General features: G+C 44.8%; 3 protein-coding genes across 7 annotated transcripts in view; 2 read left to right on the forward strand and 1 right to left on the reverse strand.

Moving 5' to 3' along the window:
* The window catches only part of LOC112138520 (guanine nucleotide-binding protein G(I)/G(S)/G(T) subunit beta-1), a gene marked incomplete in the record, with an annotated part of 49,197 nt that extends 48,022 nt beyond the window's left edge, over window positions 1-1,175 (forward strand). Inside the window, 1 exon segment of the mRNA XM_024261073.2 lies at window positions 1-1,175.
* A 9,818-nt stretch (window positions 1,176-10,993) lies between these two features.
* nadka (NAD kinase a) lies at window positions 10,994-16,342 on the forward strand. 2 transcript variants are annotated; one of them, XM_024261092.2, is made up of 12 exons: window positions 10,994-11,115; window positions 11,695-11,848; window positions 12,110-12,193; window positions 14,012-14,141; window positions 14,206-14,314; window positions 14,385-14,470; window positions 14,546-14,648; window positions 14,727-14,869; window positions 14,944-15,043; window positions 15,109-15,266; window positions 15,338-15,420; window positions 15,602-16,342. In XM_024261092.2, exons 1-12 carry the CDS (start codon window positions 11,016-11,018, stop codon window positions 15,747-15,749), a joined length of 1,398 nt encoding a protein of 465 aa, XP_024116860.1. In that variant the 5' UTR covers window positions 10,994-11,015; the 3' UTR covers window positions 15,750-16,342. The 2 variants fall into 2 exon arrangements, with proteins under 2 accessions (XP_024116860.1, XP_036069969.1); XM_036214076.1 differs by lacking the exons at window positions 10,994-11,115; window positions 11,695-11,848; window positions 12,110-12,193 and adding an exon at window positions 13,645-13,823.
* A 58-nt stretch (window positions 16,343-16,400) lies between these two features.
* LOC112138538 overlaps window positions 16,401-25,424 on the reverse strand; it is a 34,482-nt gene continuing 25,458 nt past the window's right edge. For all 4 annotated transcript variants that reach the window (XM_024261096.2, XM_024261094.2, XM_036214080.1 and 1 more), the window contains 4 exons: window positions 17,122-17,238; window positions 16,955-17,041; window positions 16,733-16,880; window positions 16,401-16,549 (listed from right to left, as the gene is read on the reverse strand). In XM_024261096.2, the coding sequence (XP_024116864.1) occupies window positions 16,746-16,880; window positions 16,955-17,041; window positions 17,122-17,238 (339 nt within the window). In that variant the 3' untranslated portion in view covers window positions 16,401-16,549; window positions 16,733-16,745. The remainder of the gene's footprint in view (window positions 16,550-16,732; window positions 16,881-16,954; window positions 17,042-17,121; window positions 17,239-25,424) is intronic.

Genomic DNA, 25,424 nt, shown 5'->3' on the forward strand with positions numbered 1-25,424 from the left:
ATCTTTGTTTGCACAAATAAACTCTGCATATATAGAAACGTGTCTAAAGGAAAACTAACAAAGCACACGCGGTTTCTGAAGACCCAGCTCCTTTATGTTAACTCCATGAAGACCCGCGCCAGCCCCCCCGCTTTCCTCTTGGTTCTGCTGCCGGTAGTCGGGCCGCTGGCGCGATTAAGTCGGGTAGGGGTTACCTCTGCTTCAGACCTGGCTGGTTTCTGGTGACAGGTGGCCGTTCCGTGCTTGGAAATGCAGTTACTACTCTGTGAATGACATGTTGTATAAATCAATGTTTGAAAATAATATTGAAACTTTTTAAGTTAAAAAGGAAAAAAAAGATTTTGGTTGTCTGCCATGGGTGGGTTATCTCTTAGAATCGCATGCTGTAGAATTGCTTCAAAGGTGCATATGGAATTAAGTCTTTTTTGATGTTTTCTTTAAGAAAATAACCTGTTGAATATATCAATACGACCGTATTTATATATTTTTTCTTTTTTTTTCTTTTTTTTTTCTTTTTTTTTGCTACTCTGTGCATACGTGATTCAACTGTTAAAGCTATGCACCGGAGGAGCAAACCCTGCAACAGTAACAGTTCCGTGGTCCATGCTGGGGGGCATCCACAGGTTAGGAAGTGAACTTTCATTTTGTCACCGAGACGAGAGCCATCAGATGGAACCCAACCAGTGGTCATTCCTTCTGTAGCAAACAACCCTTCTCCTGCAGTACAGCCTGCAGCTCCACAGCTGGAATCTTCTGGAAACTTTCTTTAGCAGTAGTGACACTTCCACGTTTTCTTTCTCTGCAACATTCTGTACAAATGTGCTGTAATTGTGCGTTAGGCCTGGAGTTGGCAACAATAAAAAGATTAAACATTTATTAAATTCCCTTTTTTCCTCTTCTCCATCCAATAACTGTAGAACTCTCCACACACCCCCCCCCCCCCGACACCTTTTGTATTTAATTTTAAAGTCAGTCAGTGTACAACCGAAAGCTGGATGCAAGATAGAACCTATATTAAAATGTACTGTTATTTAAGACGTAATAAAGAGCAGTTTGAGATGATCTCCTGTGTTGAGTGTGATTCACTTAGATCCACTGAAGCTAGAATGTTGCAGACTGTTTGCTTTCCTGTAATTATGTTCAAGTCCAATAAACAATTTCTATCCACTGTTGAACGGCTTGGCTCCTCTGTACGCTCGCTGCTGTGCCTGCATGTCCCTGGTCTGTCTCGACGTGACCCCCCATTGGGCGGGGCTTGTGACCTCACCCAAACAAAGACGACCGTTTTAGGAGTTGCTTCATAAGGGAACTAAGCTGGGGGGTCTGGAGCAGAGTGTTTCTACCCAGACTCGGAGGTTGTTTGTTGAAATCCAGTCTGGTCGTAGCATTAGCATTGAGTGTTCCGGATGGGACTGCAGCGCCTGCTGGACATGAGGAGGAGAAACTTTAAGCTCTTTATGATGGACGCTCACTGCTGGAAGAAACACAGCTTGGCCTGTACTGCCCTCTGCTGGACAGAAACTCATGGTTCATAAAACATTTCCATCCATGCTGCTTTTTTTCAGGAGTTTGGTGCAAAACCAAACATTAGGAACTTTACTGAAAAATAGATGGTACATATTAATGAACATAAAACAAATATATAAATATGCCAGATTAGAGTTGCTGGCTAATTTCCATCATGCATGATGTTAAAAAAATTAATGAGAATTTTAGAGAACACAAATTTGATCATTTGTGTTCTCTTAAATTCTCATTTTTTATAGGACAGTATACCAAAGAATAAGTTTTTAAGTTTATTACATTTATATGGCGCCTTAAAATGACCTCAGTTGAACAAGGCGCCGCACATTAAAAGTTCAAAGACAATAAAATCACAGCTAAAATGTTAAAAACAGATAAAAATAGAAATAAATTACATTACATAAAAGACATAAAAACACCAGATAAAAAGAAAGATTAAACAATAATTCACACCAGCAGAGCAGAGTCTCATACAGTGTCAAATGCCTGGTGGTAAAAATGGGTTTTAAGAAGTGTTTTAAAAATGGATCGTGAGGACGCCTGCTGAATGCTCAGTGGTAAAGCGTTCCACAGCTTCGGTGCACAGATTGAAAATGCTTGTTCCTCCCTGAGCTTCCTCTTAGACCTCGGTACCTCCAGGAGAAGCTGATCAGCTGACCTGAGGCTCCGGGTCGGGGTGTAGGGACAGAGAAGCTCAGAGAGGTACGGCGGTGCACAGTTGTTTAAAGATTTAAAAACAAATAAAATAATCTTAAAATAAATTCTAAAATTCACAGGCAGCCAGTGAAGGGTAGCCAGGATGGGGGTGATGTGGTCCCTCTTACGCTCCAACCAGAACCCAAACTGCAGCGTTCTGGACCAGCTGGTAAAAATGGTTTGACCTTCACCAGCTGCCTCAGATAAAAGAAGCTGGATTTTACCAGCTGACTTGACCATCAAGTTTAAAATCACTGTCCATCTTAAAACCCAGATTTGACACGGACTGTCTGAGATGAGGAGTCAAAGGACCCAGCTCCACTGAGGAGGGGTCACAGGAGCTGCTAGGACTAAACACCATCACTTCTGTTTTTTTATCATTAAAACTTAAAAAGCTGAGGGCCATCCAGTCTTTTATGACTTGGAGACAAGACAGTAATAGTGTAACCATAGACTGTATATAAAATAACTGGACAGAGCAAGCCCCCCTCCTTCCATGTTCCATATAGGAAGTACCACTGGGTTGCGAAAAGACCAAAGTCCCATTGACTTACATTGAGAAACAGACAGTTATTTCTCAGTCATTTTATATCTCAGAATAATCATTCTTCCTCTGCTGCTTTCTGCTTAACTTCTTTTTTCTAATCCTAATTTTTTTTTAAAGATTTTTTTCCATTATCACAAGTTATTAGAGTTATAAATTGACCAATCAGATGGCTCAATAAGCGTTTGTGGGTCTGACGTCGAACGTCTGGGGGGTTTGATTGACAGATGACGGGTAGCCAATGGGAGCAGACTTCATCAATGGGTCCGTGAAGACCTTTTAACACCTACTTTACAATTCAACAATGTACCAATCATTGTCCTACTGTTGTTTTCCTCAATGGAATGTACCGATGCAGCAGTTTAAAACAACAAGAGGAGCATGCTGTCGACATTTTTAGATGAGGATTTACTCTGTAGAAATAGATTTCACTCTGAGGTTATGTGCTTTGGACTTTTTTGTTTGTTTAACGTTCGTTTTTCTTTATTTCACTGTTTTGATTGTAGCTTATAAATTATAAGTTGCATATATGAGCATAAAATCACCAACCAAAGTTTCATCTTCGCTGCACTTTTCCAGCTTCAGCCTGAATTAGACGCAGCCGTCTGAGGAGCGCGAGACAAACTTGAAAGGACCTGGTCGTATTTTCAAACAGAAAAAAGATCCAGCTGTTCACTTGTTAGGATGGTTATTTATTTTAAATACCGCTGAACGCGCTTCTCACGTGCATCTGATCAGACTGTAACGTGGTCGCGCATGTGAAGAGACGCGCGCGAGGGAGTCAGCAGCGTCACCCAAATCCTCCTTTTAGCTGGACTAAAAGGAATAAATGTAAGTAAATCCAAAAGGACCGCTGACAGAATCAAATGTTGGAATGATTCTCCCTTAAAGGCTTCAATAATGACTTGTACAATCAGCCCAGTCTCAGTAAAATGCGTACATATTCCACGATTTGGAAATACTGTGTATAACATACGGCAAAACCGGTTTTTGCGTGCATATAATACGCGCGGTCCTAAACGTGTTAAAGTCTGTTTTCCAGGTTTGACACGTCCCCTGGTGGAGGCGTGAGCATCACAGACAGCCCCACAAACGATCAATTTGCTTTTCTAACCCTAACCATAACCGTAATCCTAACCTTAACCAGGAACGAGTCATTTAGAAAAGAGCCGGAAGATTTCTGACCACGTGATCAAAACGAAACCTAAAAAGTCGTGTTTATTGTACGCCGGCGCAACCCATTCTCTACCATTGCGTATCATATGCATGCAAAAAGCGTGTTTGGCGTATATTATACACGGTATTTCAGAGTGTGAAGTCGTGGAATATGTACGCATTTTACTGAGAGTGGGTTGCAGCAATTATTTTTTTACATCTGCGGTCTCGTGGTCGCCCAGAGGAAGGAGGTACAAGGAGAATAAAAGTGGTCCTAGAATAGAACCCTGTGGAACCCCAAACAACAGTGTAGCAGTTGAGGAGTAGGATCCCGACATGCTCACACAGACAGTCTTGTCAGTTAAATAAGATGTAAGCCAGTCGAGTGCGGTACCACAGATTCCAGAATATAGAATTAAATGCAAACAAATTAATCATTTCTAGCATCAGAGCTCGTTTTGCAATAAATGTTCTTATTTCTGGTCATTTGTGATTAGAACCAAACAAATTTTCTCCTGAACAATTTTTCAAAAACTCTCAATAATGAGCAGATTTTTGGGCTGTTGTTGTACGAGCGACTTGGCATCAGATGGGAGTCTGTTTCCACAACTGTCCAAAATAAAGATCCTACAACTTTTCTGCAACTTAGTGCCTCAAGATGTGAGAGCTTTTAAGAACCAGCAGTTTCACCGCACAGCTCGTCTCTGCCTTCATTAAGGTCCAGATGTTGTCACATCACAGCATGAAGTGACTTGTTGCAGGTCTAATGCTGCCAACCACACAATGTAATAGACAGACTGCTCAGAACATGTCGATGCATGGGTCTCCAACTGCAGCAGAACTCTGTATTTAACATGAGGATCTTATTCAGAGTCACGATTAAAAAAGGAGTGCTGCTGGGCTCTGTTTTAGCCCCCTTCTTGATTACTCTCTACATCAGTGACATGAGTCAAACCGTCTCAGAAGGCGACTTGAACTTTTATGCTGATGACAGTTATTTAATGTATTGGATCATCTCTCTGTCAGGTCATAGAAACCCTGCAGAAAGCTGTTGTTGCTGTCCAAAACTCCCCTATTCTTCTGAAACTAGAACTTAATGCAGCGAATTCATGATCTTCCTCTAGTCCCCACTGCTGTCGTCATGGAGGTGGTTCCGGAGTACAAATATTTCTGTTTTTTCATGTGTAACTCCCTCACTGTTAAACATTTTATGGAAAATCCTCCAGCAGCAGAGCAATGACTTCACTGTGATCTTTTTCAAACTGCTGCCATGACCTCCTCTCACCACCAGGGGGCAGCACCACTGGTATATTTTATTTACAAATCTCCAGCTAATTACTGCCTCTGTACATGTACAAATGACTTAAAAAGAGAAGTCTTCCCTCCCCCTTGCTACAATCACAACCGGCTGTTGCTGTTCATCCGAGCCATAGACCGTCTTCTTCTTCTTTTCCTTTCGGCTTTTCCCTTCAGGGGTCTCCACAGCGAATCAGTTTCCTCCATCTAAGCCTGTCTTCAGCATCCTCCACTCTAACACCAGCCACCTTCATGTCTTCATTCACTGCATCCATAAACCTCCTCTTTGGTCTTCCTCTAGACCTCTTTCCTGCAGCTCTAGACTCAGCATCCTTCTACCAATATATTCACTGTCTCTCCTCTGAACATGTCCAAACCATCTCAGTCTGGCCTCTCTGACTTTATCTCCAAAACCTCTAACATGTGCTGTCCCTCTGATGTATTCATTCCTGATCCTATCCATCCTGGTCACTCCCAAAGAGAACCTCAGCATCTTCATCTCTGCTACCTCCAGCTCTGCTTCCTGTCTTTTCTTCAGTCCCACTGTTTCTAGTCCAAACAACATGGCTGGTCTCACCACAGTCTTGTACACCTTTCCTTTCATTTGTGCTGAAACTCTTCTGTCACACATCACACCTGACACTTTTCTCCACCCATTCCAACCTGCTTGCACTCTCCTCTTCACTTCTTTTCCACACTCTCCATTACTCTGTACTGTTGACCCTAAATACTTAAACTCCTCCACCTTCTTTATCTCTTCTCCCTGTAACCTCACTCTTCCACTCTGGTTCCTCTCATTCACACACATGTACTCTGTCTTACTGCGGCTAACCTTCATTCCTCTCCTTTCCAGGGCAAACCTCCACCTCTCTAACTCCACCTCCACCTGTTCCCTGCTCTCACTACAAATCACAATATCATCTGCAAACATCATAGTCCATGGTGATTCCTGTCTAACCTCATCCGTCAGTCTGTCCATCACCATTGCAAACAGGAAGGGGCTCAGAGCTGATCCCTGATGTAATCCCACCTCCACCTTGAACTCCTCTGTCACCCCTACAGCACACCTCACCACTGTCTTACAGCCCTCATACATGTCCTGCACTGCTCGGACATACTTCTCTGTCACTCCAGACTTCCTCATACAATACCATAGTTCCTCTCTGGGCACTCTGTCATAAGCTTTCTCCAGATCTACAAAGACACAGTGGAGCTCTCTCTGACCTTCTCTGTACTTCTCTATCAACATCCTCAAAGCAAATGTTGCATCTGTAGTGCTCTTTCTTGGCATGAAACCATACTGCTGCTCACAAATGTTCACTTCTGCTCTTAGTCTGGCTTCCACTACTCTTTCCCACACCTTCATTGTATGGCTCATCAGCTTTATTCCTCTGTAGTTACCACAACTCTGCACATCTCCCTTATTCTTAAAAATGGGCACCATCACACTTCTCCTCCATTCCTCAGGCATCTTCTCACCACCTAAGATCCTGTTGAACAACCCGGTCAAAAACTCCACTGCCATCTCTCCTAGACACTTCCATACCTCCACAGGTATATCATCAGGACCAAGAGCCTTTCCACTCTTCATCCTCTTCAAAGCCCCTCTCACTTCACCTTTACTAATCTTTCTTACTTCCTGCTCCACAACCGTCACCTCTTCTACTCTTTGTTCTCTCTCATTCTCTTCATTCATCAACTCTTCAAAGTATTCTTTCCATCTTTCCATTACACCACTGACACCTGTCACCACATTACCATTCCTATCCTTGATCACCCTAACCTGCTGCATGTCCTTCCCATCTCGATCTCTCTGCCTTGCTAGTCTGTACAGGTCAGTCTCTCCCTCCTTACTACCCAACCTAGCGTACAAGTCATCATAAGCTCTTTGTTTGGCCTTTGACACCTCTACTTTCACCTTACGCTGCATCTCCCTGTACTCCTGTCTACTCTCCTCAGTCCTCTCAGTGTCCCACTTCTTCTTAGCTAGTCTCTTACTCCGTATACACTCCTGCACCTCCTCATTCCACCACCAAGTCTCCTTATCAACTCTCTTTCCTGATGACACACCAAGTACACTCCTACCTGTCTCCCTGATCACATTAGCTGTAGTTATCCAGTCATCTGGGAGTACCTCCTGACCACCCAGAGCCTGTTTCAACTGTTTCTTAAAAGTCATGCAACAATCTTCTTTTTTCAGCTTCCACCAGTTTGTCCTCTTCTCTGCCTTTGCCCTCTCTTTCTTCATCTTCTTCACCACCAGAGTCATTCTACACACCACCATCCTGTGCTGTCTGGAAACACTCTCACCAACCACTACTTTACAGTCACTGATCTCCTTCAGATTACACCGTCTACACAAGATGTAGTCTATCTGTGTGCTTCTACCTCCACTCTTATAGGTCACTCTATGTTCCTGTCTCTTCTCAAAGAATGTATTCACTATCGCCATTTCCATCTTTTTTGCAAAATCAACCACCATCTGTCCTTCTACATTCCTCTCCTGGATACCAAACCTGCCCATCACCTCCTCATCACCTCGGTTTCCTGCACCAACATGACCATTGAAATCTGCACCAATGACAACTCTCTCATTTCCAGGGATGCTCATCATCACTTCATCAAGATCCAACCAGAACTTCTCCTTCTCTTCCAGCTCACATCCTACCTGTGGGGCATACCCACTAACAACATTGAACATGACACCCTCCATTTCTATCTTCAGACTCATCACTCTATCTGACACTCTTTTTACCTCCACAACACTCCTAACAAACTCCTCCTTTAGGATAACTCCTACTCCATTTCTCTTCCCATCTCCACCATGATAGAACAACTTGAACCCTGCTCCTAAACTTCTAGCCTTGCTACCTTTCCACCTGGTCTCCTGGACACACAGTATGTCTACCTTTCTCCTCTGCATCATGTCCACTAACTCTCTACCCTTTCCTGTCATAGTTCCAACATTCAAAGTCCCAACTCTCAGTCCAACACTAGTGACTTTCCTCTTCTCTCTCTCCCTACGAACCCGCCTTCCTCCTCTCCTTCTTCCACCAACAGTAGTCCAATTTCCACCGGCACCCTGTCGGTGAACAGCACCGATGGCGGTCGTTGTTAACCCGGGCCTCGACCGATCCGGTATGGATTTCGTAGGTCTGATTCGCATATTTGATTTGGCAAGATTTTACGTCGGATGCCCTTCCTGACACAACCCTCTGTATTTATCCGGGCTTGGGACCGGCACAATGAGACCCTGGCTTGGGCCCCCTCGTGGCTACATTCCGAGCCATAGACCGTAGTAAACAATAAATCAACATAAATGTCAATGGTCAGAGCTTTTGTCCATGGAACACTCAGGAAGATTGGAGTCTGAACTCCCATCAGTACATGTCAAGAAAACAGAACTCCACAGTTTACTCCTTCACTTTTTATGACTTAGTACGTCAGGTTTGAATGTGTCGTTTAAATGTTTTATTGCCTCGGTGTTTGAATGTATTTGTAACCACCTGTGGCTCCTGGCCAGGACGCCGTACCAAAAGAGGTTTGTAATCTCAACAGGAAATCCTGGTTAAATAAAGATCAATAATAACTCTTATTGTGAAACACAAACATAAACACAATCATTCTCAACAAAAGAAGGACTGAGAAGGCCTGAATCCTGACTGAGCATCAGCTGCTTGTTAGTGTGTTCTGCAGCCATGGTGCACAGGTAGAGCGGTCAGCCCTTGATCTGAAGATCGCAGGTTCAGATCTCTCTCTGCCGTTCATACTTCAACACGTCTTTGGGAAAGACACTGAACCTCACATTGCTCCTTAGATCAGGGGTGTCAAACTTAATCGCACAGGGGGCCAAAATCCCAAATTCAGGTCACGGGCAGAACAGGATAAACATTTATTGAACACTCCAAAACTACATTTTTAAAACTTTAAAACTGTAACTTTTTAACGTGGAGTGAATACAAACAGGCAAGAATATTATTTCACAATAAATCAACCTAAAACTTAAATAACTTTCAATACTTTGCTCTCCATAAAAATATGGAATTAAAGTAGTTTCTGCAAAGGCAAATACTTTTAGAAAGAAAGCAGACACAAGCTGGCCTGACAGTGCAGACACGGGGGTCTCTGCCCCTAGCACTGGTCACAGTCACAGAGATAACAGGTGGTGCTGGACCCTTCTAAACTCCCGCAGATCGTAGGGCCAGTGGTCTGATCAAGGCTCTGCCCTGTGGATGTTTAGAAGGGCTTCCCACAATCGCTGAGCTCTGCTGCCGGTCTCCCCCTGAGGCTCTGCGATGAGACTGGACCAGAGAGCCCCACTCCCTGGCCATGCATCCGCCCACAGCTGCCTTTTATTAGGTAGATGCACAGAGTTCTGGTCAGCAAACACGGCACTTGCAGGCAGTACTGGACCACGTCGATCTGCAGGTGTTTAGAAGGGTCCAGCACCGCTTTCTATCCCTGTGACTGAGACCAACTCTTGGGATTTGCATGTGTAAGTAGCTTCAGGCTGTTGTAATTTTATATTGTGCATGTGTAAATTTCTATTTAGTATTTTTTTAAATTTTGTAATGTTTTTGCTTCTGCACAAAATGTATTATATGAGTTACAAATCAAGAATTACACACACATACAAATCCAAAGTTATGCACAAATCTTAAATTACGCTTGCACAAATCAAGAATACACACGCATAATTCCTAATTTATGCACAGATCAAGAATTATGCACCAACAAATCAGAGTGAATTTATTTTCTCTCCATATTTCTCAGCTCTCCTTTCCTCCAGATGGCATGCAGCATACCATAGCAAAGCAGATTTCTTTGAAGCAGGTGAAACAGACTTTAATCTGAGGTTTAAGCAGTACCTATAATAATAACAAAGAAAGGATATGGATTCATCATATATTTTGTCAAAATTATACATGTTAGAAAATAATCGCACAATAACATTGAACTATTAATAATAATAAAATAAGCTGATCTGGAGGACCGGATAGAATTATCTGGTGGGCCCGATCCGGCCGCCGGGCCTTGACTTTGACAGATCAAAGGATCAGGTAAATGTAATAAAGCGTTTTATAAATGCACACCATTTACCATTTCATAAAATGACAAAATTGAAAGTGGAAGTATTGAGCCAGAGAAGATGAAATGATGACAAGTTGAAATGTGAGTCATAATTTTAGGTCATAACAGATTTGACTTCACTAATCCTGAGGAAGTCTTAGCTCCTCTCATTCATGCATTCAGGCAGGCGTCTGTGTGGTGATGATGTTGATGGCTCTTCTGAAAACTAAAATGTGAATAAAAGTTAAAAAAAAAAAAAAAAGCTGAAATAAGTCCTTTAAGACCAAAGTCTCATAGTTTGACCTCACATCAATACATTTCAAATTATTGATTCTGTGGATTAAAAACTTTTGAGAATTTTTAGTTACAGAGTTTGTAAACTCTCCTGCTCTCTTCTGGGGTCTAGATGACCCGGCCCTTACATTGATGTGTGATCTCTTCCATGACGAAGGTGGACAAGATTTTATGTCTGGGAGATTAAAAATCCTTGAAAAAGACAGTTCGTCGTGCTGTCTAATGGGGTCCAGATGACCCACTTTTAATGTAAACATGTCTAAGATGGCGTGAGGCTTAAACACAAAAGAAACAGCAGCATCAGTCATTTTATTCTTCATGTTTACGCTTTTTTTCTCCGTATCAAAAATGTGACGCCTCCTCCGTTCGGCTCCACCCCTTCTCTGACGTAACACCCGATGAGTGCGTCTGATTGGCCGCTGGATTGCGGAAGTGAATGCGGAAGCGACGGCGGCTCTCCTGTGATCATGGTGTAACCGATCTACGTTTGGGTTTTTTTCCGCGGTGGAGACCGAGACCTCCTGGTTCCGAGAGAGGTGAGCCCGGCTGGAGGACAGCGGAGGTTGGTTCTGTTTCTCTGACTGAAGGTTAACGCGGATAAAAAACTCGTGTTTTAAATCAAATCCTTTAAAAATCGAATTTGTTTGGAACATGTGACATAAAGAAACGCAGCGAACTGAAGAACTCTGAACTTCTGCTGTCTACCTGCCTGTCTCTCTACCTACCTGTCTATCTGTCTTTCTACCTGTCTGTCTCTCTACCTGTCTTTCTACCTGTCGATCTGTCTCTCTACCTACCTGTCTATCTGTCTTTCTACCTGTCTGTCTCTCTACCTGTCTTTCTACCTGTCGATCTGTCTCCCTACCTACCTGTCTATCTGTCTTTCTACCTACCTGTCTGTCTGTCTCTCTACCCGTCTTTCTACCTGTCGATCTGTCTCTCTACCTACCTACTTGTCTGTCTCTCTACCTGTCTGTCTTTCTACCTGTCTATCTGTCTCTCTACCTGTCTGTCTGTCTTTCTACCTATCTGTCTGTCTCCCTACCTGTTTGTCTGTCTCTTTACCTGTCTGTCTCTCTACCTGTCTGTCTGTCTTTCTACCTGTCTGTCTGCAGACATGGACGGAGCTCCAAAGTTGAGGGCGGAGTCTGCCCCATACTGCTGCCCCGCCTGTGATGCTGCGGAGGCGCCTGGCCGCAGCTTTGCCCGGCGCTACAGGAAGGCCCGCAGCCTGAGCACGTCGTCCGCCAGCAGCTGCTCTGAGTTCAGGTCAAAGCGGAGCGGTTCCGTCTGGTTCTGTGGCGGCAGAAGCTGCTGCTGGTTTTGAAATCGGTTTAATAATCCGTGTTGGTCCACAAGAGGAAGTCAGAGCAGCAGGAACCACCAAAGGCTGTGTTGAAAGAAGCTGGGGGGTGGGGGGTGTCTCTGAAGGTTATTGAAGAAAAACAGCTACAGAGCATGAAGAGGATCAGAGTGGGGGTTCTGCGGGCTCTGCTCATTTGGATCCTAACCCGCCTTGTTGTCTTGCAGGAGGACTCAGTCTCTTCATGGACCCAGCCCCGTCACCACGTTCGGTCCGAAGGCCTGCATGCTGCAGAATCCTCAGGCTGTCATGTAAGCTTCATCACCATCTTCATCACAGATATGTGTGTTTGTCCAGGAAATCAAAGCTTTTATTTTGAAAGGCAAGGCAAGTTTATTTGTATAGAACATTTCATGTACAGAGACAATTCAAAGTGCTTTACATAAAACATTAAAAGAAACAAAAGAAATAGTAAAAATGTTATCATAAAACTAAAATTAAAAGAAAGTAAATGCTCATCCTAAATGCAGATGGGACTGAGGATGATAGCATCCAAACACCACATCTGAAGTCCCATGATCCTTTGTGTAAAAGCTGCTTCTCCATCAGCCAGAGTAGAACTTCAGTTTCAGAAACAGTTTGTTCCTGAAAGTTCTGTTCTGCTGGTTCTGGTTGATTTTCACTTAGAGGGTGTGGCCTCTGGTTTACCTGTCCAGGTGTGGACTGCAGGCAGTTCTGCAGTTTTGAATTCCTTTTTGAACCAGAAAGGTCTCTTTCTCCGTCTTTAAAACGGCTCTTCGCTTGAGCGCTCTTAGAGAAAGAACTCCAGGAATTTGGTCAGAACACCAGAACATCTGCGTTCTTTAGATCGGATCTCTGATCCTCATTTTTCATCTTCAGTCTGGTTTGATGACTTTGCTGGATTAAAGAACCGGACAGTTTAATAACTCGGGGAGTGGTTCCTCTGAAGACGTCAATCTTCAGTCTTTCTGTCTTCTGCACGCTGTGGATTCACAAATTTCCCAGCATGCTCTTGGACACTTGTTTCAGGTGAACAGCTGTCTGCACTCGTTGGTTCAGGTTGAATCAACAAAAACAGTCAAAACCCATCAGGTGTGTTTGTTTGTGTCTGTGTGTGCGTTTGTGTCTAGTTAGAATCTGTTAAAGATTACTAAAGATTCCTGATGTCTGGCTCCGCCCCGCTGACTTGACTCCACCCTCAGTCCTGTAGGTGTTTACCTCAGCTTCTGCTCTGTGGGATTAAGCTCTTCTAAAGCTGCTAAGCAGGTTATAAATAGGAATCCAGGTAATCCAGGTGTCCTCCTACACAAACACACTGTACCTGTTTGGAACTGTGACTACTAAAACCTCTCAGACGTTTCCTCAAGTTTCTGCTGTTGCTGGAAGGAACCGAGGAAACATGATGAAGCCTGTTCAGGTGAACATCATCTGTTGTGGAAACTGATCAGTCGTCTTAGTCAGAATGAGGTTGTAGCTGGAATTCATGTAACGAGGAAGCATGGAAGGTATGAAACTGGGATTCCAAACTGCAGATGGAATGTAAAAACCACCAACCAACCAACAAATACCCCCTTAAATGCCCCGCACACACTCTCTCAAATTGTTAGGGTTGTGAGTCTCTGCTTCAGTCATGTTGTATTTGTGTCACCTGTCCCTCCCTGAACGTGGGCAGGCCGTGCAGAGTAGAGGGGGCGGGGCCTAACATGCTTTAAGATCAACAGCAGAGCGATCCGCTGGTCTGTGGCAGCGAGCCGGCAGCTCTGTTTGGACCTGAGGCCGGTCTGCAGAGAGCTGCTGGAAGATGTTTTGCTGGTAGAACCATCAGGGCGCCTGGTGGGTGGAGCCAAACGTCATGAAGTTAAACCGCTACGTCCTGGAGGAAACTCCAGCAGGCCACGGACAGAACACAGTGTGGAAATGGTGAGAGCGGCTTCCTGCGTCTGAACCAGAGTCCAGATCCTGAACAATCCAGTTTGAGAATTCATCGTCTCTGAGCTGAAGCTGAACCTGGAGACTTTCAGGCTCTCTGGTCCAGTTTGGGTTGCTGCTCTGATGGGGTGGAGGAGGTTCTGGTTCTGGCTTGGACTGACTCAGGTTTGAACTTTCAGGCACATTCAGGACCCCGCCAGCCAGAGGCTGACATGGAACAAACCTCCCAAAAGTGTCCTTGTGGTGAAGAAGATCCGAGACGCCAGCCTGCTGCAGCCCTTCAAAGACCTGTGTGTGTTCCTCACCGAGGTTTGTGCCAGCGGTCTGTGTGCGGGAGGGGGGGGGGCCACGCTGACGCTCTCCTCTCAAACAGGTGAAGGACATGATCGTCTACGTGGAGAAGAAAGTTCTGGATGACCCGGCCATTTCAGGCGATGAGAACTTTGGGGCGGTCACTAAGAAGTTCTGCACCTTCAGAGAAGGTGAGCCCCTCCTCTGCTGTGGGAGGGGGTGTGGTCAGAGCTAAGACTCACAGGTGTTTGTGTTCACCAGATCTGGATGACATCTCCAACCGCGTGGACTTCATCATCTGCCTCGGAGGAGACGGAACTCTGCTGTACGCGTCTTCGCTCTTCCAGGTATGAAGCCGACCTGGACCGACGGCGCTGTGGTATCGCCTCTGAGAATGTTGTCCCTCCCCCTGTTGGATGCAGGATAGCGTCCCGCCGGTCATGGCCTTCCACCTGGGCTCTCTGGGCTTTCTGACGCCCTTCCAGTTCGACGCCTTCCAGTCCCAGGTCACGCAGATCATCGAAGGTACGGATCACCTTCCTGCTGGTCTATAAAAGAGGAGGAGCTTCGGCTTCATTTATGGCGTGCTTGGACTATCCACAGGTAACGCCGCCATCATCCTCCGGAGTCGCCTGAAGGTCCAGGTGTTCAAGGAGAACTGGGAGAAGAAGGACAGTTCCGATGAGAAGAACGTCATCCTGACCAACGGCAGCGAGGAGGGCGGCCGCCCAGCCATGCAGTACCAGGTCAGCCCGCTGACGGATGGAGGTCCTGGTTCTGAATGCAGTGGGTCCGTAATGGCGTGATGACTTTATTTCAGGTTCTGAATGATGTGGTGGTGGACAGAGGCCCCTCCTCCTACTTGTCCAACGTGGACTTGTTTCTGGACGGACACCTCATCACCACGGTGCAGGGAGACGGTGAGTGTTGCGCCGTGCCGCAGTCTCCGCTCTACACGGGTTCTAAAGGCTCTCTGCGCCCCCAGGCCTGATTGTATCAACGCCTACCGGGAGCACGGCATACGCCGTGGCGGCCGGGGCGTCCATGATCCACCCCAATGTCCCTGCCATCATGATCACCCCCATCTGCCCCCACTCACTGTCCTTCCGACCCATCGTGGTCCCTGCAGGAGTGGAGCTGAAGGTAAACTCCCTCCCCCGCTGGAAAATCTCAGCCTCTCCCGAAGCCTCTAACAAGCTGCTGGCGTTTGACAGATCACGTTGTCACAGGACGCCAGGAACACGGCCTGGGTGTCGTTCGACGGCAGGAAGAGACAGGAGATCTGCCACGGAGACAGGTTAGTCCACATGCCACACCTTCGGGGGGGGTCAGATCTCACGAGCTCAATGCTTCACAAGCTTCGTTATGTAACCTCAGCGGCGGCGCATTGGTCACGCCCCAGTCAGACTTCCTGTAAGAGGCTTGCTGTGTTCTGAGGAGGAAGTTCCTGACTGTTCCTGTGGTTCCTCTGTTCTCAGCATCAGCATCACCACGTCCTGCTTCCCCGTCCCCTCCATCTGCTTCCGGGACCCGGTGAACGACTGGTTCGAGAGCCTGGGTGAATGCTTGCACTGGAACGTGAGGAAGAAGCAGAACCACCTGGGCTCAGAGGAAGAGGACTTCTGAGGTCCTCTCTGTTTCCAACCGGTTCAGGCTCTGATGGCCTGGTCCTGAATTGAAAACCCGTCTGTTCTCCGAGGTCACAGAGCTGCAGAACAGGTTCCTGGTGTTGATGGTGTTTTTCCTTCTGGACTTGGTCAGACCAGCAGAACCTTCTCTGAATCTCCGCTTAAAGGCAGAATTCCCGGTCCGTCAGAAGAGGCCAGACGGATTCTCCTTCAGGACGACCGCCGTGCCAGAGCTTTAGCCTCAGACCAGCTCCGCCTCCATGCACAAGCACACCAGGACTGATGGCTCCACGTGCACAGTGCCTTAAACTCCCGCAGGAACCGTTTACGTCTTTTTTAAAGTGTCCTGCAGACGCACGTCTCTTCAGGACAGATCTGTCATTCCTGATTCAATGACGTACGTCAGCTCTGAGGGTTCTGTATGTCCCTCTCTGATTGTGCTGCCATTTTCCTTCAATACATTCCAGTCTTTCTGGGGGGTGGGGTCTCCTGTCAAAGTGCTTTCTTCAACCAGACAGTCTGAAACTGTCATGTCAGCAGATTCTCTGCTGCTGTTTTTACACACTAATAAAGAACATTTGAGCTTCTGCTTCATCGTCTCCTTCCTGGACTTCCTGTTCAGCTTCTGTGGACCAAAGCAACAGCCATCTGCTTTGAATAGAAAACCTTTATTGAAACAGGAGTTCAGCTCGACAAAGATTTCAGCATTAGCCAGAAGGTCGACTGCAGACATGTTTGGGGTTTGAATATGCAGCTCCACAAATGACGCCCACCGCCGTCACTTCCTGGATGCTGACACTGCAGAAAGAAAGAAGAGACAGTTCAGATTCAGACAGCGTTCCGGTTCAGAGACTGTTCCGGTTCAGAAACGGAACTGGTTCTGGTTCTGAGACGGTTCCAGTTCAGAAACTGTTCAGTTTCAGAAATGTTCAGGTTGCTGATCGGTCAGAGCTGCAATGTTCTGTCAGATGGAGAACTCACCGGTCTCCTGGAGTCAGTGTCTGAAACTCCGCAGCAGCTTGACGAGTCCCCACAGCAACACGGCTTTGATGACCAGCGACAGCAGTGATCCAGAGACCGCCGCCGCCTCGTTGGTGTACGTCTGGTCGGTGAACCATCTCTTCACCACCTGTAAGGAGAGTTTTCCAGCTGGAACAGCAGTCTGGAGAAGCGGCGCTGTGATCAGAGAACGCTAGGACTCACTGTGTAGGTTAGATACCCACAGAAAGCCAGCTGGAGAAGGTTCTGGACCATGAAGATCCAGACCAGACCTTTGGCTTCCTTTAGAACCTGAAAGGCAGAGCAGACGTTCCCGGAGACGTTCCGCTGAGCCTTCTATGAAGTCTCACAAATCAAGAGGACAAACTCACAGCGATGGCCCCGACCGCCGCCGTCAGGCACGCCCACGCCACGCCCACAGCCAGGACAGCTGTGTACGTCGCTGACATGCCTCCATCTGACGCCGTGATCAGGATACACAGACACAGCTGGGGGGCACAAGTCTGTCAGTAACAATCCTTACAGTGAGGGAGCAGAAACACACAGGAAGGATCATCACACAATAAGAGTCCAGCAGTGTAAAGGAAACCCCCCCCAATCTACCAAGATTTACAAAAGACACCTCCCCCCCTTAATTAATTAAAAGAGTTTCTTCAAAAGTTTGTTTGATCACCTTTCAGCATGTCACTTCGGGGGTCGCTGCAGCCAATCAGCTGTCATTGACCTGCACAGGTGCTTTGGCAGTTTGAAGCCCGTCTGACAAACCTGCATGTTTCCTGGCCTGGAGACGGGGGCAGGAAGACCCAGAACTGGGGCTACAATGTGGCTACATTGTTTGGCAGCAGTGTGAAGGGTCTGAGGAGCCCCACTGGATGAGGCTCACCGCACCCCAACAGGGAATCGAACCCCTTTTCCTGCGTCCAGCCTCCAAAAGGAAAAAACATGATTTTCTAGATATCTGGAATTTTCAAGGATTGTTGTTCTATACCAGAGGTCGGCAACCTAGGGCAGGCAGGGGGAAAGACAGCGGCACGCCGGAGTGTGACAGCGATAAGCTCTTGATCTGTCGTCAGTTTGTATTTTTCGTGTTTGAAAAGAGTGCTCATCTCTTCTCACAATGATCTTTGTTACCTCATGGCGCCACTAGGAAAGGATCCATTCACACAGCACTGTGTAAACACTGCAGCTGTTTTTTTTGTCCAATAAAACGTTATAGTTTCACACAGTGTCCATTACTGTCCATGTCAGCTTTCATGACGGGGCGATTTAATTAATGCGCGCTGTAGAAAAAAAGAAAGGTTTCTGCACTGTCCAGTTGCAAAAAATATATATTACTATTAATTAGCAAACTAATGAAAAAATTAAAAAAATTAATTGCACATAAAGCTACATCACAGAATGAAGAGATAAGAGCCTTCACGCTGCTGCTTAACTTGATCTCTCTGTACCTTAAAATACAGGATTGTGTCAGAAAAGGATCCAGTGTAAATCTCTCTGCATAACCACAGTGAAAGCTGATTCACTGATTCACTGTGGTGATCCCTGACAGGAAACGCTGAAGGGTGAACAACAACAGGTCACTACTTGACGATGGCACAGTTGTTAAGGAGAATATTTTTAATTGGCACTTCATGTCATAAACGTTGCTGACCCCTGGTCTATACTAAAATGCCCCCCTCCCCCAACCCCTCTCCTGGTCATAAATGTGACTCTCCAGATGCATGTGGGTGGAGCTACGGCCAAGTGTTTTTTACAACACATGGAGACGTGGATGATGCTGAGAGACCTGATTTATTTATTTTAAAGAGTTCTAGAACCATCAGTAATCCCGTCTCCATGTCTGGTTCATGACGGTGAGCTTCACCGTCAACTGCTGGAGCGGCGTCCGAATGACAGTGCTTTCAGCGGTACTTCTGTCTCTCTGTGACTCAGTTTGAAGACTTCCTGTCCCGCATTAGTCCGAAAAATAAATTAGAGCAACTTTTTATTATTGTCTTCATGGAAATAAGAAAATATAAAGTTCAGGACAACAATCAGATTCTCCTCCATGTTAGTTCTGCAATGATCAAGTCAATGAACACGACACATGCCCAACGCTGTGTCCCTGACTGCTTGACACTATACATCATCCTCACCAAAGTTCAGATTTTTTAACTCTGCACACGGTGCACAGACCGGAACACTTCCGTCACGCTGCGGGACCTCAGACCTCTGCATTCACAGCGGCTGTGTGCAGTGGCGTCGCCTGCCCTGGACATTCCCGGCTCTAGCCGCAAATAATTATCTTTAACCCTCCAATGTTGTTTTCGACTCAGAACTGCCCTGTAACGTTCATGATAACGGCAGTTTAGTATTTTCCTAGCTTTAGTGAATGCAACACACGCACAGCAGGCTGACCAATCAGAGAGGAGTTGAACAGAGAGAAAAAAAATGCTTTGTGTTTTATTGGCTGACAGCCCCTCCCCCCCCCCCCCCCNNNCCCCCCCCCCCCCCCCCCCACTCGCTATGTTTAGTCCGACTCATGAACTTTTTTGGCGGCCCCAACTTCCAACAACAAATGGACACCTGCCGGTTTTTGAGAAAAGGAAGCGGGAAAACTCTTCTGTTGAGGTGCTGCATCGGGCAGGAACACTGTCTGAACACATGACAGTAAACGCTGGAAATGTTCAAGTTATGTTAATGTCTGATCTGAGGACAGTTTGGTTAGCTAAAGCATTAGCCTAGCATCACTCAGAGTGGTTCCTCCATGACATGGAGATAAACTGACTAGAAAATGTCAGAACTTCTGTGTAACCACTAAGAAGAAGGTGATCTGTTTGATAACATTTGTTATTCAGACAGACAAAACATTTTTATGAAATCATGTTTTTAATTTGATTATTAGAATGTTTTTAAGATCTACTAGAGGTGTTTTCTGGAGCTGTTGCGCATAGACTGCAGTTTATATTTTTTTTCATGGAGAGATTTATTAATATAATAATTGTTAAAGATTGAGTTATTATGTCAACATTTGATTTACTTTAGATGCTCACTACCACAGAGTTGAGGGACTTGTTATTTCTCTGCATTTCTATAGATTTACTCACTTTTGTTGTATCTACAGTTTAAATTGATTTATTTTATTTATATAAGTGTTTGCATGAAGGCATAAACTCCAAATATCCAAATAGAAGAGAGTTAATACTGTTTAACATTTGAGTATCATCTTTTCTATTTGACAATGAAAATTGTGATATTTAGAAAGTTTCTCTGTAATTAGAACTTGAATGCTTTTCATTCAGCAAAGAGAAGTTTTCTGTCTGTTTTTGTACACATCTATTATTCTAAAATCAATCTGATGTTCTTCTTTCTTTCCAGATGACTGAGATAAGACAGAGAATGTGGAGAATAGAGCAGCAGAAGGATGGAGGAGGGAACATGAGTCCAGTGAGGAACACAACAGGCAGCATCCCAAATGCAGTCAGTGATTTAAGGACGTCATCAGCAGGACCACAGCAGGAGAAACATCACTGCTTCCATCAAGCAGGTTTGGAAAGCAGAAAAAGCATTTCTAGCAACATTTGAGTGTCTGGAAGACTCTGTAAGCACTAAAGCAGCTTTCTGCTTTGGCCTGACACTTCCTCTTTCAAAGAACTAAACAGACAATCGACCCTTTTCACATGACGTCACTCATCGCCGGAAAGTGCAGGGTCGCCTCCGGTTTATATTATTTAGAACCGCAAAGCTGACTGTTGAACACTTTTAAAGCAATTTTACATAAATAATAAAAGGTAACCTAACCAATTGTAACCGAAAAATGTGAAATATTTATTTGTATAAATGTCCTACCAGGTTGTATTTGTTACCTCCTCTTAGATCGTTCATAAATCAGAGTACAAACAGTAATCCTGTCGGCAGTCAGAACAGCCGCTCAGCAGATTCTCCAAATTCCTATGGATGATATTATATTATTCCTTTAAATCTGTGCTAATGCTAATGCTAGCACTGCTCGGACATACTTCTCTGTCACTCCAGACTTCCTCCTACAATACCATAGTTCCTCTCTGGGCACTCTGTCATAAGCTTTCTCCAGACCTCCTCTTTGGTCTTCCTCTAGACCTCTTTCCTGCAGCTCTAGACTCTGCTTCATCTTCATCTCTGCTACCTCCAGCTCTGCTTCCTGTCTTTTCTTCAGTCCCACTGTTTCTAGTCCAAACAACATGGCTGGTCTCACCACAGTCTTGTACACCTTTCCTTTCATTTGTGCTGAAACTCTTCTGTCACACATCACACCTGACACTTTTCTCCACCCATTCCAACCTGCTTGCACTCTCCTCTTCACTTCTTTTCCACACTCTCCATTACTCTGTACTGTTGACCCTAAATACTTAAACTCCTCCACCTTCTTTATCTCTTCTCCCTGTAACCTCACTCTTCCACTCTGGTTCCTCTCATTCACACACATGTACTCTGTCTTACTGCGGCTAACCTTCATTCCTCTCCTTTCCAGGGCAAACCTCCACCTCTCTAACTCCACCTCCACCTGTTCCCTGCTCTCACTACAAATCACAATATCATCTGCAAACATCATAGTCCATGGTGATTCCTGTCTAACCTCATCCGTCAGTCTGTCCATCACCATTGCAAACAGGAAGGGGCTCAGAGCTGATCCCTGATGTAATCCCACCTCCACCTTGAACTCCTCTGTCACCCCTACAGCACACCTCACCACTGTCTTACAGCCCTCATACATGTCCTGCACTGCTCGGACATACTTCTCTGTCACTCCAGACTTCCTCATACAATACCATAGTTCCTCTCTGGGCACTCTGTCATAAGCTTTCTCCAGATCTACAAAGACACAGTGGAGCTCTCTCTGACCTTCTCTGTACTTCTCTATCAACATCCTCAAAGCAAATGTTGCATCTGTAGTGCTCTTTCTTGGCATGAAACCATACTGCTGCTCACAAATGTTCACTTCTGCTCTTAGTCTGGCTTCCACTACTCTTTCCCACACCTTCATTGTATGGCTCATCAGCTTTATTCCTCTGTAGTTACCACAACTCTGCACATCTCCCTTATTCTTAAAAATGGGCACCATCACACTTCTCCTCCATTCCTCAGGCATCTTCTCACCACCTAAGATCCTGTTGAACAACCCGGTCAAAAACTCCACTGCCATCTCTCCTAGACACTTCCATACCTCCACAGGTATATCATCAGGACCAAGAGCCTTTCCACTCTTCATCCTCTTCAAAGCCCCTCTCACTTCACCTTTACTAATCTTTCTTACTTCCTGCTCCACAACCGTCACCTCTTCTACTCTTTGTTCTCTCTCATTCTCTTCATTCATCAACTCTTCAAAGTATTCTTTCCATCTTTCCATTACACCACTGACACCTGTCACCACCTTACCATTCCTATCCTTGATCACCCTAACCTGCTGCATGTCCTTCCCATCTCGATCTCTCTGCCTTGCTAGTCTGTACAGGTCAGTCTCTCCCTCCTTACTACCCAACCTAGCATACAAGTCATCATAAGCTCTTTGTTTGGCCTTTGACACCTCTACTTTCACCTTACGCTGCATCTCCCTGTACTCCTGTCTACTCTCCTCAGTCCTCTCAGTGTCCCACTTCTTCTTAGCTAGTCTCTTACTCCGTATACACTCCTGCACCTCCTCATTCCACCACCAAGTCTCCTTATCGACTCTCTTTCCTGATGACACACCAAGTACACTCCTACCTGTCTCGCTGATCACATTAGTTGTAGTTATCCAGTCAACTGGGAGTACCTCTTGACCACCCAGAGCCTGTTTCAACTGTTTCTTAAATTAATGATGTGCACTTTACTTTCAGATGTTTGTCTTTGCTGAAGGTATTAAATGTGGAAAACATGAATTTCTATCAGTTTTTGTGCTGATCACATTTAAAATACATGGAAATGACATCAACCAAAATAGAACCAGTTAGAATAATATCTGCTTAAATGAAAGGTTGATATTAAAAAAAAACATCCATTCAATAAAACATCTGTCCATCGAACAGGATTATTAAGCATTTGTATTTAGATTTGAGAACGATCTGAGAGAGGGAATGAAAATACAGTTCATCAGGACATTCATTAAATAAATAAAGTACATTTTTCTGTTGAAATCGGTAAAGTTACCTTTTATTATTTATGTAAAATTCTGTCAAACAGTGTTCAGTTCTTCGGTTTCCCGGTCTAAATCCATTAACCGGAAGTTGCATATCACGCTCACGTCCCTGACGCCATTTTGTCTGACGTCACTGTGAAAAGGGTCTATTAGAAGATGATGAAGAAAGAAAAATAAAGTGTCAACTGAAAGAGAGAAAGAGATGAGGATTGGCAGATGTTGACATAATAATAGCAGGGGGTGGGAGTGGGGGGGGGGGTGATAGAGGGAAAGCAACGAGAGAAGGAAAGAGGTAAAAAATGAGAAAGAAACTCATTGAAAGAAAGAAGCAATCTAGAAAAAGGAAAAGTAACAGCACAATACTGGATGAAATGTATCTGCAGACACCAAAGTCCACCATGAAACCTGACACAAATCACTGCACAACAATTTTTTGGACAAGTTTTGCTCCCTGAAAATTTTTTGCTGATTGTGATACGTACCTATTGGGTGTGCGCAAATAAAGTTTTGGTTTTGTTGCATCACATGGGAACTCGGAGAAACAGGCATATAACCGTTTACATGCAATAACGTATTTATTCATAGTTATATTTCAATGCAATATTAAATGAAACATAATTAAAATTGTTTTGCTCCTGATTTTCATTTGTATTCAACGTCTGGTGCATTATGTTGCAGTGCCCAACAATAATCAGCGAGCATGGACGGATTCCAGTTGCCCTGATACCGTTTTTCCATCGTAGGGGCGATAGAGCGCCGTCCAGCGACTGCTGCCCACCACTGAAAGAATTTCCCCATTGTGGGAGTAATAAAGGATTTTGATAGCAATTTCCTGGTGAAACCTTTCACCATGTTCGTCACTGACAGCACCAAGATTTTCATGGAAGAAATCTAAATGCGAGTGGAGGAAATCAATCTTGAGTGACATGTTGCACTTCCTTGTTTTGTATGCTTTCAGAAGTTTATCTACCAGCTGAACGTATTGTGGGCCTCTGTAATTTCCTAAAAAATTCTCCACGACATCCTTGAAGGCTTTCCATGCAACCTTTTCTGACCCAACCAACAGATCTTCGAACTCCTTGTCCCTCATAACATGCCTGATCTGAGGACCAACAAAAATACCCTCTTTTATTTTGCCATCTGATATTTTGGGGAACATCTGTCTAAGATGATGAAAAGCTTCATCTTCTTTGTTCATTGCTTTCACGAAATGTTTCATAAGTCTGAATTTAATGTGAAGAGGAGGCAAACAAATCTTTGCTGGGTCGACAAGAGGTTTATGAGTAACATTCTTTTGTCCCGGAACGAACTTTTGACTAAGTGGCCAGTTCTGTCTGCAATAATGTGACTGTTTGGCGCGACTATCCCATTCACAGATGAAGCAACAGTACTTTGTATAGCCAAGCTGCAGTCCGAGTAAAAGAGCAACAACTTTAAGATCTCCACAGATATTCCAGTTGTACTTGTTGTATTCCATGTTCTCGTACGTTTCTTTCATAACCGACAGGTATTGAAGGGCGAACGTTGCCATTGTGTAACAGAACAGCTTTGAGGCTTGATGTCTATGAATCAATAAAGAGACGCCACTCTTCTGGATCATAATCACAACCCAAAGCAGAGAACAATCCTTCAATGTCAATACAGAAGCAGAGACTGTCAACTTTTGCAAAGAATCCAGTTATATTATCTTGGCGGCTTCAAAAATCAGAAATTTTAGTACCTGGCAACAGCAAACTCCATTGTTGCAGTCTTGAACCCAACAATTCTGCTTTTGCTTTTGACAGATCCAAATCTCTGACCAGATAATTTAATTCTGACTGTGTAATGAGATGAGGATCATCTGAGGAACACGGTCCAAAATCTGGATCACTATCGTTGCCAGATCTCTGCATTGCAGATTCTTCATCTGGTCCATCCAAGGTCCATTCTTCTGATGGTTTTGGAACTGGAAGATTGTTGTCATGTGGCACAAGTCTCATTGCTGAAGGCACATTAGGATATTCAATTAACTTCTTATTTTTGGCAGAGAAACCAGACACATTGGTCAAACAGAAGTAACAGTCTGTCAAATGATCTTTCTGTTCTCACCATATCATTGGAACTGCAAACGGCATTGCCTTTCGAGTGCCTTTTAGCCAAGCTCGCAGACATACGGCACATGTTGCACAACAAATGTGAGGTGCCCATTCCTTGTCTTGATATCCAATCTTATAGTCGAAGTACAGATTATAAGCTTTCTTCACAAGAGCAATCATTAAGCGTCTCTGATTGTGTGTACTCCCCACAAATGTAGCAGAATGTGTCGCGAATATTACAACATTTGAGGAGACATATTTAATAAAACAGACAATCATGTAAAATATCTATAAATTTAAAATCAAAGTTACTTGTTAAAGTGCTGCTGAGGCACAGTGCTATATTCAGAGCTGATAACTACACTGTAACATCTATATCAGGGGTCCCCAACTGGCGGACCGCGGTCCGGGTCTGGACCCCGAGATCCTTTTATCCGGACCGCCAAGCATTTTTATAAAAAGTACG

Source organism: Oryzias melastigma, linkage group LG10, assembly GCF_002922805.2.
Source record: "Oryzias melastigma strain HK-1 linkage group LG10, ASM292280v2, whole genome shotgun sequence".
Taxonomy (NCBI): domain Eukaryota; kingdom Metazoa; phylum Chordata; class Actinopteri; order Beloniformes; family Adrianichthyidae; genus Oryzias; species Oryzias melastigma.